The sequence below is a fragment of the Sycon ciliatum genome, chromosome 1, assembly GCF_964019385.1.
Source record: "Sycon ciliatum chromosome 1, ocSycCili1.1, whole genome shotgun sequence".
Classification (NCBI taxonomy): domain Eukaryota; kingdom Metazoa; phylum Porifera; class Calcarea; order Leucosolenida; family Sycettidae; genus Sycon; species Sycon ciliatum.
In genome coordinates this window covers 34192215-34212125 of record NC_088643.1, presented here as the reverse complement: position 1 = coordinate 34212125, position 19911 = coordinate 34192215, and the positions used below count along the sequence as shown (strand labels likewise).

General features: G+C 48.6%; 1 protein-coding gene across 1 annotated transcript; it reads right to left on the bottom strand.

Annotated features, from left to right (window-relative positions):
• Nucleotides 1-5434: 5434 nt before the first annotated feature.
• On the bottom strand, nucleotides 5435-6340 carry LOC135830895 (uncharacterized). The gene has a single exon (XM_065343116.1). It carries the CDS (start codon nucleotides 6338-6340, stop codon nucleotides 5435-5437), a length of 906 nt encoding a protein of 301 aa, XP_065199188.1.
• Between the last annotated feature and the right edge of the window lie 13571 nt (nucleotides 6341-19911).

The window sequence follows — 19911 nt, the reverse complement described above, 5'->3', positions numbered from 1 at the left end:
TCAGTATCGTGATGGTGAAGTGGAGAGGGTGATTTTCTTCCTCTAGGCTTCGTTCGGCCGACTTTGCTTCGTCCTCGTTGAAAAGTGATCCTGAAAAAAAGGTTGATTCGCAAAATTTTGTTGATTTTGAATGTACGTGGTGACATGTGATTGCTGGCTATGCATGTTATAGGGAGGTACGTTGAAAGTGACACGTGGGCACAAATCGGCAAAAAGCGACCATTTCTCACTTTTCTTCCCGTTGGAAGCTCAATAACTGACCATAGCCACCCTGATCTTGCTGTTTAGCTGGACATAGGGAAGTGAACAAAGAAGAAATTCCACATTTCAATAAACAACCCGCCCAGGGCTGATCAAAGCTGATATCAAACTATCTGGAAGTTTTGGGCCTTTTTGCCCGTGATTCTACACTTTGCGACTAAACTATTCACAGCAGTGCCAAATTTTAGGCGTCACTGAATGCGGGTGCCAGCGGCCTACAAGCAAACCAAAAATTAAATCAATGCGACCACTCACATTACAGCTGAGTCATGTTATAGAGAGGTACGTTGAAAGTGACACGTGGGCACAAATGGGCAAAAAGCGACAATTTCTCACCTTTCTGCCCGTTCGAAGCTCAAGAACTGACCATTGCCACCGTGAACTTGTTGTTTAGCTGGACATTGGGAAGTAAACCAAGAAAAAATTCCATCATTTCAATAAAAAAACTCGCCCCAGAGCTGCTCAAAGCTGATATTAAACTATCTCGAAGTTTTCGGCCTTTTTGCCCGTGATTCTTCACTTTGCGACTAAACTATTCACAGCAGTGCCAAATTTTAGGCGTCACTGAATGCGGGTGCCAGCAGCCTACAAGCAAACCAAAAATCAAATCAATGCGACCACTCACATCACAGCTGGGTCATGTTATAGAGAGGTACGTTGAAAGTGACACGTGGGCACAAATGGGCAAAAAGCTACAATTTCTCACCTCTCTTCCCGTTCGAAGCTCAAGAACTGACCATCGCCACCCTGATCTTGTTGTTTAGCTGGACATAGGGAAGTGAACCAAGAAAAAATTCCACATTTCAATAAACAACTCGCACAGGGCTGCTCAAAGCTGATATCAAACTATCTCGAAGTTTTGGGCCTTTTTGCCCGTGATTCTTCACTTTGCAACTAAACTATTCACAGCAGGGCCAAATTTTTGTCGTCACTGAATGCGGGTGCCAGCGGCCTACAAGCAAACCAAAAATCAAATCAATGCGAACACTCACATCACAGCTGGGTCATGTTATAGAGCGGTACGTTGAAATAGGCACGTGGGCACAACTGGGCAAAAAGCGACAATTTCTCACCTTTCTGCCCGTTTGAAGCTCAAGAACTGACCATCGCCACCCTGATCTTGTTGTTTAGCTGGACATAGGGAAGTAAACCAAGAAAAAATTCCACATTTCAATAAACAACTCGACCAGGGCTGCTCAAAGCTGATTTCAAACTATCCCGAAGTTTTGGGCCTTTTTGCCCGTGATTCTTCACTTTGCGACTAAACTATTCACAGCAGTGCCAAATTTCCGGCGTCACTGAATGCGGGTGCCAGCAGCCTACAAGCAAACAAAAATCAATAGACAAGTTCGCCAAAGATTGTCTGGGTTCGTGTCACGGGGCAAGGTGGAAATCGCGGATCACGGATCGCGGAACTTGATCGTGATTTTCACTGACAAGCAGTCATACTACTTGTAGTTGTCGAAAGTTTGTTTTATTTCCTGAGATGTCTTGTTCACGGGACAGATGGCTGACGACCTTCCCATGGCATCCTGGACCCTGGCAGAGCTGAAAGCCTTCCTGGGAAAGCGTGGTGCCTTTTTATCCGGCAAGAAAGCCGAACTCTTGGAACGGTAAGTAAAAACATATTTTGTCAAATAGTTTTTGAGAAAGTACGTCTGATTTTTCCTCTGTTCTCTTCTTCCCCTGGCCAGTGCCGTGTTCTACAAGAACAACCCTGATGCCCCGCGAACTCGGTCATCAGTCACCAACGCTGACTCTCGTGCTGTGGCAGCGGAGGAGACAGCCAAAGCATCTTGCTTCCCCACGTCAGGCTGGTCGCACGATCCGTCCAGTTTTCCTGCAGTGACGACGTCGACTTTCATTGAGCACATGCTGAAATCTGGGAAATCGGTGCAGTGTGGAGGAGATGATGCAGGAGTGGTGATGGTTCGGCGGCCGTTGGAGAGAGGCAATGAGTTCTTCTTCGGAGGATACGTGCATGATGTCTCTGTGGCCACTAGTGACATGAACTCGTTTGTTGTTGGCAAGTGCTGGGCGTCACAGCACAAAACGACAAAGTACTGTCAGAAGCTCGTCCTTGCTACAGCCCCGGAGTCCACCAGTGCTACAGTAACGTATGCCACGTGTGAGGGATGTGTGGCTGGCGTCGATGGAGGCCTCTGCTCTCATGTGTTTGCCCTCTTGATGGTGCTGGAAAAGTACCGCTGCACTGAGGAGGCAAGGTCCGTCACGTCATTGCCATGCAGCTGGGGTCCCAGACAACGAGACATTGAACCCAAGCCCAACATGGACACTGTTGTCGAGAGGGCGTCCATGGAGAGGAAGGGCCCACCTGTCAAATGTTCCCTCTACGAGAGCAGGGAGCGAGAGCTGCGGACACCGTCAGTAGAGAATGTCAGCCGCTTCCGTGACTTGTTGCCTGATGGTTGTGGCATGAAGCAGCTGTTGCCACGGCAGTTTTCTACTGTGACAAGCTTGTATGGACCGACACCTCGTGGCAGTCCATTGGGTTACCAAAGGAATCCTGATCACGCCCCAGTCGCTCCTCAATCACTGCCGGCGTCGACTAGGAAGAAACGGTTTCCGCCACTACCACTGCCTGCTCGAAAAGAACCCACTTCGATGGGACTTGTTTGGCCATGCAGCTTGCAGGATGCACAGGCGTTGGAACGCCGAACCATCGGCCAGTCGTCGAACAAGGAGTGGATAGATCGCCATATGTACACCCTTACTGCATCCAACTTCCGACGCATTGTGCACTGTAAGTATGTATGTATGTATAACTCATAATCACAAGGTGATCGTAGAGGCATTAATCAGCGAGAGAATTGTGAACTGTAGAACTGGCCAGGAAAAGCTCCTGACGTCTCTATTCAACCAGCGCTCTTTGTCACACATTCCTGCCATCCGCCATGGGAAACAGCATGAGCGTGATGCTGTTGCCAAGTATCAGTCTGTCAAGAGTGCCGGTGGCCTGCCAGTTTCGGTACGAGATTGTGGTCTTGCAGTGGACCCAATGTACCAGTGCATCGGTGCTTCCCCTGACGCAATGGTGTTTGACCGGTCTGCGCAACCTCCGTATGGGCTGTTGGAAGTCAAATGCCCGTACGCAGCCTTTGAAAAGTCTCTGATTGTGGCTGAAGCTACTGCCCAGGACAGCAACTTCTGTTTGGTAGAAGAGGATGGTCAACTGAAACTCAGCAGACAGCATCCATACTATACGCAAGTACAAGGTCAGCTGGGTGTATGTCAACTGCCCTGGTGTGATTTTTTTTGTTTGGTTAGGACAGAGCTTTCACTTGGAGCGTATCTATGCTGACTTTGATCTTTATAGCAGCTCCATTTTGCCGGCACTCACTGCGTTTTATGCTGTGCATGCTTTGCCGTACTTGCGCAAGCTGGAACGACCAGTACCGCCTGATGTTCCAAGTAGTGCTCCTGTTCCTCCTGCTGCTCCTGCTGCTGCTCCTGCTCCTGCTGCTGCTGCTGCTCCTGCTGCTGCTCCTGCTGCTGCAAGATCCGCTGTGTCCCCCTGGTCGCAATATGAAATGTTGCTTCCCCCCGACTTATCACAGGCGACAATTGATGGTAGGAACGGCAGCAATGCTTGCACGATTATCTCTGCTGTGTTTATTCGCAACAGTCTTGAGGCTGCTAGTGCTGATGGTGCTGTCGATACCAGTGCTGCTGCCATGTGTGAAGCTATGCGTTCAGGCAACAGTATTTATGATTCTCTGCACACCAACGAACTCCTTTCATGTGATGAAGTGTTAGCACTTCAGCCAAGTGTAGGAGTAGATATGTGTGCTGAGTCATTTGTCCGACCTGCTGCTCTGGACACAATGGTGTCGTTGATGTCAACTCGCTCGCAGAATGTGGCTTCTTTTGCATACGGTGCTGTGTTTGTTGTCACTCCATACTCAATCTCTCTGTGTTCTTGCCAGGGGCGTTTCATCCTCTTTGACTCTCATTGCCATGGGGGGTAGTGGTGCACTTCTTGCAGATGTGCCTACTTCTGAGGCGGCTGATTATCTCGAGTACTTTTTTTCACACTACTACCCTCGGCTGAACTTCAATGCTGCTGCTGCTGGTAACCCTGCAGCCGACGTAACATTTTTAGACTTGCGACAGTCTGCTTGTGCAACCTAGCTTGCTCCACTGGCTCGCTTGCTCTCTCCCACGTACTTCTTGGTCATTCCACTCCTGTACATATATTTTGTGCTGATTATCCTAACAACATGCTGCAACCTCATCCTGGCAGTATCTTCGCTTGTATATATCTTGACTAGTTTGAGGGAAAGACATATTATATATTTATTTATTTTTAAACTCTCCTTGTCTTTTGACGCTTGTGGGTAGTGATGAACCCGATACCATTGGTCGGGGGAGCTACTCTTGCCGCGCCCCACTCTTGTCCAATATGCCACTGCTTGCTCAACATTGGCCCGCTGTGCAGCATCTGCAGGTTCTGTGGTACACTGTAAAATATACTGTGTCAAATAATATTGTGAAGAAGGGCTGAGGCTTCCTGCAGCTTCATCTCTGAAATATATTCCCATAGCGCTGTATATCCGAACCAGTATTTAGGTACTTCAAACGAAGTAATCTGTGCTGTCATCAAACACATGAGCACAAACACAGACCCGCCCCATTGCGGAAGCAATGATAGCGAACAGCTACGTTAAAACATAGCAACTTGTGAAATCTGTGTTGTCATCAAACATACGCACCCACGAGCACACACACACACACCCGACTCATCGCGGAAGCCATGAAAGCGAACAGATACGTTAAACGTAGTAACTTGTGCTGCCATTCAACAGAGTTAATTTACAACGTTTCGGCACTTGGCCATCATCAGGGGGATGCGAACTGAGGGTGCATGTCAAATATTATGGTGTTACACAGAGTGTAGCTACAAAGATGATGCGAGTTGTCACCTCTATGCAGAGGGGGGGGAGAGAGAGAAGGTGCAACTGTGCACGTCACGAACAAGAAGCAGCAGAAGGTAGCCTGCCATTGTGCTCTGCGAAGTGAGTGAAGTGAGTAAAGAAATATGGTTGCAACATACGTGGACGATGCTGTGACCTACTTAGGAGGATCGTGTTAGTTCAGATGGCAGCAAAAGTGGGCAATGCAAAACTAGATCAGCAGTGCAACATCTAGCTCCTTACTCCACAATCAGTGGGCCAGAGAGGTTGCTCAACAAACAGCAGATTGTCCAGACCTGGCTGATGGAAGCAAACTGCACCAACGGTATATCTTTGTCGAAGATGTGAGATCTTGACTTGACTCTGCCGATGGCGCGCTCGACATGAATACGAACACTGGCAATTTTTTGTGTCTTGACAACATCTTCCTTGGGCATGAACGCTCTTGAGCCCTTGAACGGAGGAATGTTTAAGATGAGCCCAGGCTTAACAAGCAAGTCCTGGATTGCGAAGCCACGATCTGCCATCACACGCTTGCCTGGTGGCACAGAGTCGAGCAGTGGAATGATACCGCTCTCGACCACAAGCTGCTTGTCGCTGATACAGCCAGTAAAGAGTTGGCTAATAAACGTGAATGTACCATTTGGTGCGATTCCAACAAGACCCTTAACCGTAGTATGGGACTTGTACGACGAATAGAGCTGTGACTGTAATGAGAGTGAGCTAGGAATCTCGCAGCGTAGCTCTGTAGCATCTAGGATGATGAAGGTGTCCGGAAATGATTGTTTAAACGATTGCGGCATTGACTTTGCAACATCATCCCACTCCGGCCAGATAGGCATCATTGCAAGACGAAGGTAGAGGAAACTGATCCACATCTTCAGTATCGATGAAACAGCACTCTCACTAACACCAAAGCTATAAGCCAACTCTTCTTGAAGTCGGCCGAGGCGAAGACGCATGAGCGTGAGTAGTAGCTGATCTTCTTGTGACAGGATAGAGACACGGCCACTGCCACGAGCTATTTTCCGGCCTTCTTGCTCTCTTGCTGCTGATTTTTCACTCAAGATTGCACCTGGGCGTACTTGCAGGTAGGACCACAGACTTTTCCATGCCCCATTACTTAGTCCAGTGAGAAACTCCATCTCCTCCTCGTTGTCACATAATTATATTGGCATAACGGAAGAGCTGTGAGCGAAGGTGAGTGACTTCAGCTTTCAAACTTTCAACTTCGGCTTCCAACTCCTTCACCTTAGATTTCTTCGTTCGTAGCTCTCCTTGGAGCTTGAACTCTACAGCCGAAACGCCTGGCTTTGGCAGCTGCTTTTGGGCTTCCAGCTCAGCTGCACGAGCTGCACCAACAGCTAACCGTTCTGCGCGTGACAGCCTGGGGGTCGGAGGCAGAGGTCGGAAAGAAAACAAGGACGGCACAGCCCCTTTCTTCACTCGACGACATGGTTTCTTCGCCCCTGGCTGGTGCACAGACACAGTCGGGTAGAAACTTTCATGTGTAAAATGTTCGCTGCAAACGACAGTATTGGCAGACACTACGAAGTGTTCCCGCTTCACAGCCTGTATCCACTTTGCGCGAGTGTCAGGATCGGCAGGGAGGACATGAAAGGATATGTCAGGCCTCTTGGAACGGCGGTTAGAACAGTCGAACACACAGCAGTGATCCTCAGCAGGAATTCCAATAAACACAACTGAACTCGAGAGAACAAACATTTGATTTCGTACAGGAAAAATTTGAAATGTCGATCCCACGCTGCAGGTCAAAGCGCCCCCCTGCCCCGTCTCGAACCCAGACAATCTTTGGCGAACTTGTCTATTCAATGCGACCAATTACATCACAACTGGGTCATGTTATAGAGAGGTACAATGAAAGTGACATGTGGGCACAAATGGGCAAAAAGCGACAATTTCTCACCTTTCTTCCTGTTCGAAGCTCAAGAACTGACCATCGCCACCCTGATCTTGTTGTTAAGCTGGACATAGGGAAGTGAACAAAGAAAAAATTCCACATTTCAATAAACAACTCGCCCAGGGCTGCTCAAAGCTGATATCAAACTATCTCGAAGTTTTGGGCCTTGTTGCCCGTGATTCTTCACTTTGCGACTAAACTATTTACAGCAGTGCCAAATTTTAGGCGTCCCTGAATACAGGTGCCAGCGGCCTACAAGCAAACCAAAAATTAAATCAATGCGACCACTCACATCACAACTGGGTCATGTTATAGAGAGGTACGTAGAAAGTGACACGTGGGCACAAATGGGCAAAAAAGCGACAATGTCTCACCTTTCTGCCCGTTTGAAGGTCAACAACTGACCATCGCCACCCTGATCTTGTTGTTTAGCTGGACATAGGGAAGTGAACCAAGAAAAATTCCACATTTCAATAAACAACTCGCCCAGGGCTGCTCAAAGCTGATATCAACCTATCTCGAAGTTTTGGGCCTTTTTGCCCGTGATTCTTCACTTTGCGACTAAACTTTTCACAGCAGTGCCAAATTTTCGTTGTCACTTAATGCGGGTGCCATCGGCCTACAAGCAAACCAAAAATCAAATCAATGCGACCACTCACATCACAGCTGGGTCATGTTATAGAGAGGTACGTTGAAAGTGACACGTGGGCACAAATGGGCAAAAAGCGACAATTTCTCACCTTTCTGTCCGTTCGAAGCTCAACAACTGACCATCGCCACCATGATCTTGTTGTTAAGCTGGATATAGGGAAGTAAACCAAGAAAAAAATTCCACATTTCAATAAACAACTCGCCCAGGGCTGCTCAAAGCTGATATCAAACTATCTCGAAGTTTTGGGCCTTTTTGCCCGTGATTCTTCACTTTGCGACTAAACTACTCACAGCCGTGCCAAATTTCCGCCGTCACTGAATGCAGGTGCCAGCGGCCTACAAGCAAACAAAAATCAAATCAATGCGACCACTCACATCACAACTGGGTCATGTTATACAGAGGTACGTTGAAAGTGACACATGGGCACAAATGGGCAAAAAGCGACAATTTCTCACTATTCTGCCCGTTCGAAGCTCAAGAACTGACCATCGATGCCGTGAACTTGTTGTTTAGCTGGACATAGAGAAGGGAACCAAGAGAAAATTCCACATTTCAATAAACAACACGCCCCAGGGCTGCTCAATGCTGATATCAAACTATCTCGATGTTTTGGGCCTTTTTGCCCCTGATTCTTCACTTTGCAACTAAACTATTCTTAGCAGTGCCAAATATTAGGCGTAACTGATTGCGGGTGCCAGCGGCCTACAAGCAAACCAAAAATCAAATCAATGCGACCACTCACATCACAACTGGGTCATGTTATACAGAAGTACGTTGAAAGTGACACGTGGGCACAAATGGTCAAAAAGTGACAATTTCTCACCTTTCTGCCAGTTCGAAGCTCAAGAACTGACCATCGCCACCCGGATCTTGTTGTTTAGCTGGACATAGGGAAGTGAACCAAGAAGAAATTCCACATTTCAATAAACAACTCGCCCAGGGCTGCTCAAAGCTGATTATCTCGAAGTTTTGGGCCTTTTTGCTCGTGATTCTTCACTTTGCGCCTAAAATATTCACAGCAGTGCCAAATTTTAGGCGTCACTGAATGCGGCTGCCAGCGGCCTACAAGCAAACCAAAAATCAAATCAATGCGACGTTTCACATCACAGCCGGGTCATGTTATAGAGAGGTACGTTGAAAGTGACACGTGGGCACAAATGGTCAAAAAGCGACAATTTCTCACCTTTCTGCCCGTTCGAAGCTCAACAACTGACCATCGCCAACATGATCTTGTTGTTAAGCTGGATATAGGGAAGTAAACCAGGAAAAAATTCCACATTTAAATAAAAAACTCGCCCAGGGCTGCTCAAAGCTGATATCAAACTATCTAGAAGTTTTGGGCCTTTTTGCCCGTGGTTCTTCACTTTGCGACTAAAGTACTCACAGCCATGCCAAATTTCCGCCGTCACTGAATGCAGGTGCCAGCGGCCTACAAGCAAACAAAAATCAAATCAATGCGACCACTCACATCACAACTGGGTCATGTTATACGGAGGTACGTTGAAAGTGACACGTGGGTACAAATGGGCAAAAAGCGACAATTTCTCACTATTCTGCCCGTTCGAAGCTCAAGAACTGACCATCGACGCCGTGAATTTGTTGTTTAGCTGGACATAGAGAAGGGAACCAAGAGAAAATTCCACATTTCAATAAACAACACGCCCCAGGGCTGCTCAATGCTGATATCAAACTATCTCGAAGTTTTGAGCCTTTTTGCCCCTGATTCTTCACTTTGCAACTAAACTATTCTTAGCAGTGCCAAATATTAGGCGTAACTGATTGCGGGTGCCAGCGGCCTACAAGCAAACCAAAAATCAAATCAATGCGACCACTATAGTCTGTTTCAAAAAGATTTACAATCAGGTTTGGGTCTTAAAAAGTATGAAGATAAGGGAAATTTGGACAACAAAGTACATAGAATGGCTTGTTAGGACACGGCAAATTGTTCTGTGAAGGTTTCGGAACAATTGGACCAACCGTTAAGGAGTTAGAATTTCGGCCAGGTTTCCGGCCTTTTCCCATGGTTTACAATTTGCCCAGGAAGCCAGTATCGATTTTTTATCAAAACCCACGATTTATCCCTTCCTTTTTGGCCTTGTGGTTATGAATGCTGTCTGCTGACCATGAAGTTGTGAGTTCAAATCCCAACCTATCCTCAAGTCAAACTTTTTTTCATTGTTTTGGTGATCAAGCTGGTACAAGACAAAGAAGATGGCTGCACCAAACGACTTGTTGTTGGAGCTCGCGCTTCCTGCCGAACTGACTGACACTTGACTGGCTCACGCCATGTGAACACACCCACAACACTGCAATGGTGTGAGTGAATATGGAAGTCATCGCGCTGTAATGGAAGTCATCGCGCTGTAGCTTTTTGAGATTTATTTTAGTATTTCAAGATCGCCAATTTATTTGAATTTAGCAGTCAACGCCGTCTTCTATCAGCGTTCACAAGCGTCTGCTTTTCTCAAAATGTCGTCGAAGTCACACGGATAGCTTTGCCAAGTCATGGCCAGTGGGAATATGTCCGTGTCGATGTCGTTTTCGTCACACGGTGAGTAAATTGCATCGCAGCTCAAAGAAACTATTTTGGTCACAAAACGAATTGGGACCCATGCAGCTCGTCAACATTTACAACACTTTCGTTTCGACATGTCCTCTCTGACTCCATTATCGATACGAGGAAGAACTCGTTTGTTGTAAACCAGACGTACATGACAGTATCAACGTGAGTGAGTTGTCATTTTTCCTGCTTTCGCGCGGAATATTTCTTCGAGTTCACGGTGAGTTTTTCCAGGCAGCGCTCGAGTGCTCATACGGTAAGACGCCAAACTCTGCGGGCGATCGCCAGGATTGTAAATCTTTTTGAAACGGACTGTAGGCCCCCGTGTAATATGCCGGCATTTTTTTGAGCATTTTCGGTACAATCCATGAACCCAGCACTTTGGGCTCATGATGCAGCATTTTGGGGGAAATGGAGCACTTGGCCGTTGTGTATCAAAATTGAGAGAAGAAAAACTTCCCAAACAAGAACGTCACTTCCGCATTCCGTGGGTTAGCTTCTTGTTGAGTAGTTTATGAATTGAAAACAATGGTTTTGACCAGGGAGTCGTATAATACCGGTATTTTCTGACTCCCTGGTTTAGAGTCTTTTGACGGCGTGTGCTGAGGATTACAAAAAAGTGAGCATTTTCCGAGCATTTTCGGCAAGGTTTGGGAGCATTTTCGGCAAGGTTTACGAGAATTTCCCAAAAGCATTTTCGGCAAAGTATATTACACCGGGGCCTAGCGACCACTCACATCACAACTGGGTCATGTTATAGAGAAGTACGTTGAAAGTGACACGTGGGCACAAATGGTCAAAAAGTGACAATTTCTCACCTTTGCCAGTTCGAAGCTCAAGAATTGACCATCGCCACCCGGATCTTGTTGTTTAGCTGGACATAGGGAAGTGAACCAAGAAGAAATTCCACATTTCAATAAACAACTCGCCCAGGGCTGCTCAAAGCTGATTATCTCGAAGTTTTGGGCCTTTTTGCCCGTGATTCTTCACTTTGCGCCTAAAATATTCACAGCAGTGCCAAATTTTAGGCGTCACTGAATGCGGCTGCCAGCAGCCTACAAGCAAACCAAAAATCAAATCAATGCGACGTTTCACATCACAGCCGGGTCATGTTATAGAGAAGTACGTTGAAAGTGACACGTGGGCACAAATGGGCAAAAAGCGACAATTTCTCACCTTTTTGACCGTTCGAAGCTCAAGAACTGACCATCGCCACCCTGATCTGGTTGTTTAGCTGGACATAGGGAAGTAAACCAAGAAAAAATTCCACATTTCACTAAATAACTCGCCCAGGGCTGCTCAAAGCTGATATCAAACTATCTCGAAGTTTTGGGCCTTTTTGCCCGTGATTCTTCACTTTGCGACTAAACAATTCACAGCAGTGCCAAATTTTATGCGTCACTGAATGCGGGTGCCAGCGGCCTACAAGCCAACCAGGGTTAGGGTTAGTGTAAGGGTTAGGGTTTAGTAGATGCACAGGGCAAAGCCGCAGTAGGGCAGCATGGCGAGTGTATTTGTCCAACTATTAGAATGCGTAGAGTGAATAGAGTGAAGTCCATATCCCGACCGGTTTCGCTCTCTGTAGCTCATCAGGGGATGCTTTAGAGAAAAGCCGTGGACTAAAAATTTATAAAATGTGAGTAGGGATATATAGTGGGTTTTAGGTTGGTTTTGATTCGGCAGAAGTGTAGAATATAGAACTGACTTTGTGCTAGCGAAAGAATGCGTGAGTATATGGACTTATGCCGAGGCCGCCAATGTAGAAGTACCGTATTATCTCTAATATAAGCACAGTCTCCAATAATAGCACGTCTCCAATAATAGAACACCTTGGGGCGGCATTCAAAAAATAAAGTGACCAGTCTCCATTAAAAGCACACTGTGTTAATTCATTATCTGTACCGGCGAAAAAAACCCTGAAATGTGTGTGTCTGACATGAATTTGGCATGGCAACATGCCTCTGAAATGAGGTTGAAATAATAATGGAACAGTCTCCAATAAAGGAACGTCTCCATTAATAGCACGGGGCGGAGGTACATTGAAAAAATAAAGGACCGTGCTTATATTAGAGATAATACGGTATGAAAAATTAGTCGCTAGGCTTACCGAAGATGCCGCTTATGAGATAAATAGCCGAGATATAACACTGATGGCCGAAGCCGAAAAATGTATATCAACTTAGAGACCTACGACAGTGGCGGCGGGGGGGGGGGGGCGCGTCCAGGGCTGGTGGCTCGCCATCATCGGCATTCTCGATAATGATGTTGATGGCGGCGGTTCCGCCGTTCCCGCCTAGACATGGGGCAGCTCCGTAAATACCGTTGGGGCCGGCAGCGGCCGCGTCCCTAGCTAATCTAGCAGCGGCTAGAGAGTTACCAGCAGCGAGTGGGTCTTGGGTTTGCGTAGGGGCCGACAACGTCGTAGCGGAGGCTAACAGCGGATTAGTGGCGGCTGTGAAAAATACGGCAGCTCCGTCAGTTCTGATGGGGTCGGCGGCGGCTGCGTCTCTAGCTAATTTAGCATTAATGGCGGCCGCAAAAAATACGGCAGCTCCGTCAGTGCCGTTAGAGCCGGCGGCGGCTGCGTATCTAGCAGCGGTAAGCGAGTTACCAGCAGCGAGTGGATCTTGGGTTTGTGTAGGGGCTGGCATGGCCGTGACGGGGGCTGACGGCGGATAAGTAGCGGCCGTGATAAATACGGCAGCTCCGTCGGTGCCGTTGGAGCCGGGGTGGCTGTGTCTCTAGCTAATCTAGCTGCGGTACGTGAGTAACCAGCAGCGGGTGGATCTTGGTTTTGTAGAGAGGCCGATATGGCCGTAGCGGAGGCTAACGGCGGATTAGTGGCGGCCGCAAAAGATACGCTTATTATTTTAGGGTGTCTCTAGCTAATCTAGCTGCGGTACGTGAGTAACCAACAGCGGGTGGATCTTGGTTTTGTAGAGAGGCCGATATGGCCGTACCGGAGGCTAACGGCGGATTAGTGGCGGCCGCGAAAGATACGGCAGCTCCGTCAATATCGTTAGAGCAGGCGGCGGCTGTGTCCCTAGCTACTCTAGCAGCAGAAAGTGAGTTACTAGCAGCGAGTAGATTTAGTGTAGGGGCCGATGCAGTCATAACGGAGGCTAATGGCGGATTAGTGGCGGCCGTGCTAGTGGGACTTACGATTAGTGTAGCGGCATCCGTGTGTGGCGGAGGAATAGACATGGATGTTGTATTAGGTTGTCGTCGTATTTGTAGGTCCCAACCCGTGTCTGAGGATGTATCAGAGGGCGGTGAGGAGGTATGAATGTTAGTGGTGGCTGTTGAATATATCGGCGATTGCGGGCGGGAAGAGAAGGCCGGGCTGTGGCAAGAGGCCACAGTGGTCGTAGTTGTTAGGAAGCTAGTTAAAGCTGGCGATGCATGAGTGAGCAAGAGCGATGCCGTGTTAGGCGCCGGTCACACATGCATGGCGCTTTTGCGACACCACCAAAGCTGCACCACAAAAGTTGGGATATCCCCGGATCACCATGGATACTGCGCCTGGCGCCACTGGCGCCACGGCGGCAATCTCAAAAGCGCCACAACCAAAAAATTGGTGGCGAAACACAAAAGCGGTAGTGCAACTTTTGCGGCGTTGTCGTTGTTGGATCTCTTGGATCTTGGAAAAATTAGTTTTTCATCTCTCGTCATGAAGTGGACTGCTGACCAAGAGCAACTGCTCCTCTCCCTCTATTTCGAGGTCAAGACAAGACACCATGACACCTGAGTCGAGTCCCATCCGACATGGGACTCGACTCAGGCGTCCACCGATGCTCAAGGAGCTTCCGCAAGATTCAAACGAAGAGAAATTGAACAACATGAATATTGAGGCAATCTCCATAGCTCTCCGCAGTCGCTGGTCACGACGTAGTCGGCGATTCTGGGCGTTTCTGCGATCCATACCAGCGCAGGAAAGGAAAGACAACAGTGATAGGAATTAAAAATGAAACAGCCAACTCAGTCAAAATGCAACAAAGCAGGTAACTTCCTGAAGAATTTTGAGGCTACAGTCTTTTTCAGAGAAAAGTTTTACGACACCTGTGGAGACCCGTGAAGCTGCGTGCGTACCAAAGCCTTTGCATGTGTGACCGCTGGCAGAAAAGAGCCGCAAAAGCGCCCACTGCCAGCGTGTTGGAGGCAGCCGCAAAAGCGGTGTCGCCGCCTGCATGTGTGACCGACGCCTTAGGGCTGTTCACTCTAGTAGTGTTTAGATTCCGCGATGGGGATTTATGTGTTTGTAATAATTTAGTATGTGTGGTTCTATTAAATATAGTACTAGACGGATCGTCCAGTTGTTGAGTATTAGCGTGTTTTCTCCGTGAGGAGCGAAAAGATTTCATTGTTATGCGCACCCGGCCGAAGGGTTAGGGTTTGAAGATTCTGCGAGCAAAGCGGCAGTAGGGCGGCACAACGCAGAAAAAATATGTGTGAAAAAAATGCAAAGCAATGCGGAAAGAAGGTGCGGTGGATGATATGAGAACACAAAGCAATGCAAGAGAAATTAGAACGCAATGGTGGAAGAAAGTGAACGCAATGATGTAGGTGGATAGAATGTGAATTGTGAAAAAGAAACTGTCCGAAGGAAGATGGTTATAAGCTTATTTCGGCACTATTAAAGGAGTGCTTCATCAGACCAATGAAGTTGTGGAGCAGCTTCTTATCAATAAAGTTTAGGTGTGTGGGTGAAGACAACAGGGGGTGTTAGAAAAGACACCTCTGCTCACTCACTCTCTGCTCACACCTCTGCTCACTCTCTGCTCACTCTCTGCTCACACCTCTGCTGACTCTCTGCTGACTCTCTGCTCACTCTCTGCTCACTCTCTGCTCACTCTCTGATCACACCACTGCTCACTCTCTGCTCACTCTCTGCTCACACCTCTGCTCACTCTCTGCTAACTCTCTGCTCACATTTCTGCTCACTCCTTGCTAACTCTCTGCTCATTCTCAGCTCACTCTCTGCTCACTCTCTGCTCACTCTCTGCTCACTCTCTGCTCACTCTTTGCTCACACCTCTGCTCACTCTCTGCTCACTCTCTGCTCACTCTCTGCTCACTCTCTGCTCACACCTCTGCTCACACCTCTGCTCACTCTCTGCTCACTCTCTGCTCACTCTCTGCTCACTCTCTGCTCACTCTCTGCTCACACCTCTGCTCACTCTCTGCTCACTCTCTGCTCACACCTCTGCTCACTCTCTGCTCACTCTCTGCTCACACCTCTGCTCACTCTCTGCTCACTCTCTGCTCACACCTCTGCTCACTCTCTGCTCACTCTCTGCTCACTCTCTGCTCACACCTCTGCTCACTCTCTGCTCATTCTCTACTCACACCTATGCTCACTCTCTGCTCACTCTCTGCTCACACCTCTGCTCACTCTCTGCTCACTCTCTGCTCAGTCTCTGCTCAGTCTCTGCTCACTCTCTGATCACACCTCTGCTCACTCTCTGCTCACACATCTGCTCACTCTCTGCTCACTCTCTGATCACTCTCTGCACACTCTCTGCTCACTCTCTCCTCACACCTCTGCTTACTCTCTGCTCACTCTCTGCTCACTCTCTGCTCACACCTCTGCTCACTCTCTGCTCACTCTCTGCTCACTCTCTGCTCAACCTCTGCTCACAACTCTGCTCACTCTCTGCTCACCCTCTGCTCACTCTCTGCTCACACCTCTGCTCACTCTCTCCTCACTCTCTGCTCACTCTCTGCTCACTCTCTGCTCACTCTCTGCTCACTCTCTGATCACACCTCTGCTCACTCTCTGCTCACTCTCTGCTCACACCTCTGCTCACTCTCTGCTCACTCTCTGCTCACTCTGCTCACTCTCTGTTCACTCTCTGATCACACATCTGCTCACTCTCTGCTCACTCTCTGCTCACTCGCTGCTAACTCTCTGCTCACTCTCTGCTCACTCTCTGCTCACTCTCTGCTCACTCTCTGCTCACTCTCTGCTCATTATCTGATCACTCTCTGCTCACACCTCTGCTCACTCTCTGCTCACTCTCTGCTCACTCTCTGCTCACTCTCTGCTCACAACTCTGCTCACACCTCTGCTTACTCTCTGCTCACTCTCTGCTCACTCTCTGCTCACTCTCTGCTCACACCTCTGCTCACTCTCTGCTCACAACTCTGCTCACTCTTTGCTCACTCTCTGCTCACTCTCTGCTCACTCTCTGCCCACTCTCTGCTCACTTTCTGCTCACTCTCTGCTCACACCTCTGCTCACTCTCTGCTCACTCTCTGCTCACTCTCTGCTCACACCTCTGCTCACTCTCTGCTCACTCTCTGCTCACTCTCTGCTCACTCTCTGATTACACCACTGCTCACTCTCTGCTCACTCTCCGCTCACACCTCTGCTCACTCTCTGCTCACTCTCTGATCACACCTCTGCTCACACCTCTGCTCACTCTCTGCTCACTCTCTGCTCACTCTCTGCTCACTCTCTGCTCACTCTCTGCTCCACCCTCTGCTCACTCTCTGCTCACTCTCTGCTCACTCTCTGCTCACTCTCTGCTCACTCTCTGCTCACTCTCTGCTCACTCTCTGCTCACACCTCTGCTCACACCTCTGCTCACTCTCTGCTCACTCTCTGCTCACACCTCTGCTCACTCTCTGCTCACTCTCTGCTCACACCTCTGCTCACTCTCTGCTCACTCTCTGCTCACACCTCTGCTCACTCTCTGCTCACTCTCTGCTCACTCTCTGCTCAGACCTCTGCTCACTCTCTGCTCACTCTCTGCTCACACCTCTGCTCACTCTCTGCTCACTCTCTGCTCAGTCTCTGCTCAGTCTCTGCTCAGTCGCTGCTCACTCTCTGATCACACCTCTGCTAACTCTCTGCTCACACATCTGCTCACTCTCTGCTCACTCTCTGCTCACTCTCTGATCACTCTCTGCTCACTCTCTGCTCACTCTCTGCTCACTCTCTCCTCACACCTCTGCTTACTCTCTGCTCACTCTCTGCTCACTCTCTGCTCACACCTCTGCTCACTCTCTGCTCACTCTCTGCTCACTCTCTGCTCACTCTCTGCTCACTCTCTGCTCATTCTCTGATCACTCTCTGCTCACACCTCTGCTCACTCTCTGCTCACTCTCTGCTCACACCTCTGCTCACTCTCTGCTCACTCTCTGATCACACCTCTGCTCACTCTCTGCTCACTCTATGCTCACTCTCTGCTCACTCTCTACTCACTCTCTGCTCACACTTCTGCTCACACCTCTGCTCACTCTCTGCTCACTCTCTGCTCACGCTCTGCTCACTCTCTGCTCACACCTCTGCTCACTCTCTGCTCACACCTCTGCTCACTCTCTGCGCACTCTCTGCTCACACCCCTGCTCACTCTCTGCTCACTCTCTCCTCACTCTCTGCTCACTCTCTGCTCACTCTCTTCTCACTCTCTGCTCACTCTCTGCTCACACCGCTGCTTACTCTCTGCTCACTCTCTGCTCACACCTCTGCTCACTCTCTGCTCACTCTCTAATCACTCTCTGCTCACTCTCTGCTCACTCTCTACCCACACCTCTGCTTACTATCTGCTCACACCTCTGCTCACACCTCTGTTCACTCTCTGCTCACTCTCTGCTCACACCTCTGCTCACTCTCTGCTCACTCTCTGCTCACGCTCTGCTCACACCTCTGCTCACTCTCTGCTCAGTCTCTGCTCACTCTCTACTCACACCTCTGCTCTCTCTCTGCTCACTCTCTGCTCACACCTCTGCTCACTCTCTGCTCAGTCTCTGCTCAGTCTCGGCTCAGTCGCTGCTCAGTCTCTGCTCATTCTCTGATCACACATACTACTTCCGTCACTAGGTCCCAAATCTCTTTTTCTCTGGCCTTGCCTTCTGCCCACACTAAAGCTGGTTTTTCTCGTCTTGGCTACATAGGTTCTGATCGGTGGAATATGCTGCCTTCCACTGTTCGCTCTTGTACAGATTATCGCCCATTTGTTCGTTCATGCTTAACCTTTCTAGGGGCTCCCGTAAGAAGACCATAGGTCTGTGGGAACACCCTAGTAAAATAAATAAAATAATAATAAAAACATCAGCGTTCCTGGTGAGAACAACATCAATAAGAAAATGGCTGAAAAGCGCTCGAAATATTATGATTTGAAGCGGGAGATTTCGAGGATTTGGTCCCTCACCCAGGTTGACGTGGTCCCTGTGGTTGTCGGTGCCCTGGGTGGCTTGGTGGGGGAGACTCCTCAATGCCTTCGGACTGTGCAGGGAGGAGACCTGGCTATTGTGCAACAGGAGGCTATACAAGGTTCGATTAAAATACTAAGAACTCTCCTTAACATGTAGATGCACCTCTGCTGCGTTTGCATGTTCAATAGCTAAGAGACTTGAATAACGACTGATAAAGACTGATGATATTTCCTTTGTTACTACTCCCTTCATTGGTTGATGTATTTTGCCTGTCGCTGCAAATTCTTTATTATTGTTTTGATGTTGGAGTTCGGATTGAGTTTCTTTCCTTTCTTCCTCTTCCTTCAACTATTTCTTGTCCCTTTGGTTTTTAGGTTTTATTTATTTATTTATTTTTGTTTCACTTTTTCACTTTCTTTTTGCTGTCCCACCCATGGAAATATTTCCCGGTGGGTCTGGCTTATCGCCTTCGAAAGAAGTGAATGGAGGAGAAATAATAATAATAATAATAATAATAATAATAACACCTCTGCTGACTCTCTGCTCACACCTCTGCTCACTCTCTGCTCAATCTCCGCTCACTCTCTGCTCACTCGCTGCTCACTCTCTGCTCACTCGCTGCACACTCTCTGCTCACACCTCTGCTCACAGCTCTGCTCACTCTCTGCTCACTCTCTGCTCACTCTCTGATCACAACACTGCTCACTCTCTGCTCACTCTCTGCTCACACCTCTGCTCACTCTCTGCTCACTCTCTGATCTCTCTCTGCTAACACGACTGCTCACTCTCTGCTCACTCTCTGCTCACTCTCTGCTCACTCTCTGATCACACCCTGCTAACTCTCTGCTCACTCTCTGCTCACTCTCTGCTCACTCTCTGCTCACTCTCTGCTCACACCTCCGCTCACTCCCTGCTCACTCTCTGCTCACACCTCTGCTCACCCTCAGCTCACTCCCTTCTGACTCTCTGCTAACACCTCTCCTTACTCTCTGCTTACTCTCTCCTCACTCTCTGCTCACTTTCTGCTCACTCTATGATCACTCCCTGCTCATTCTCTGCTCACTCTCCGCTCACTCTCCGCTTACTCTCTGCTCACACCTCTGCTCACACCTCTGCTTACTCTTTGCCCACTCTCTGCTCACTCTCTGCTCACACCCTTGCTCACTCTCTGCTAACTCTCTGCTCACTCTCTGCTCACTCTCTGCTCACTCTCTGATCACACCTCTGCTAACTCTCTGCTCACTTTCTGCTCACTCTCTGCTCACTCTCTGCTCACTCTCTGCTCACTCTCTGCTCACTCTCTGATCACACCTCTGCTAACTCTCTGCTCACTCTCTGCTCACTCTCTGCTCATTCTCTGCTCACTCTCTGCTCACTCTCTGCTCACTCTCTGCTTACTCTCTGCTCACACCTCTGCTTACTCT

What these genes read in the sequence shown, in the direction of transcription:
- LOC135830895 (XM_065343116.1), bottom strand. Translation starts at nt 6,340, where the DNA reads ATGGAGTTTCTCACTGGACTAAGTAATGGGGCATGGAAAAGTCTGTGG.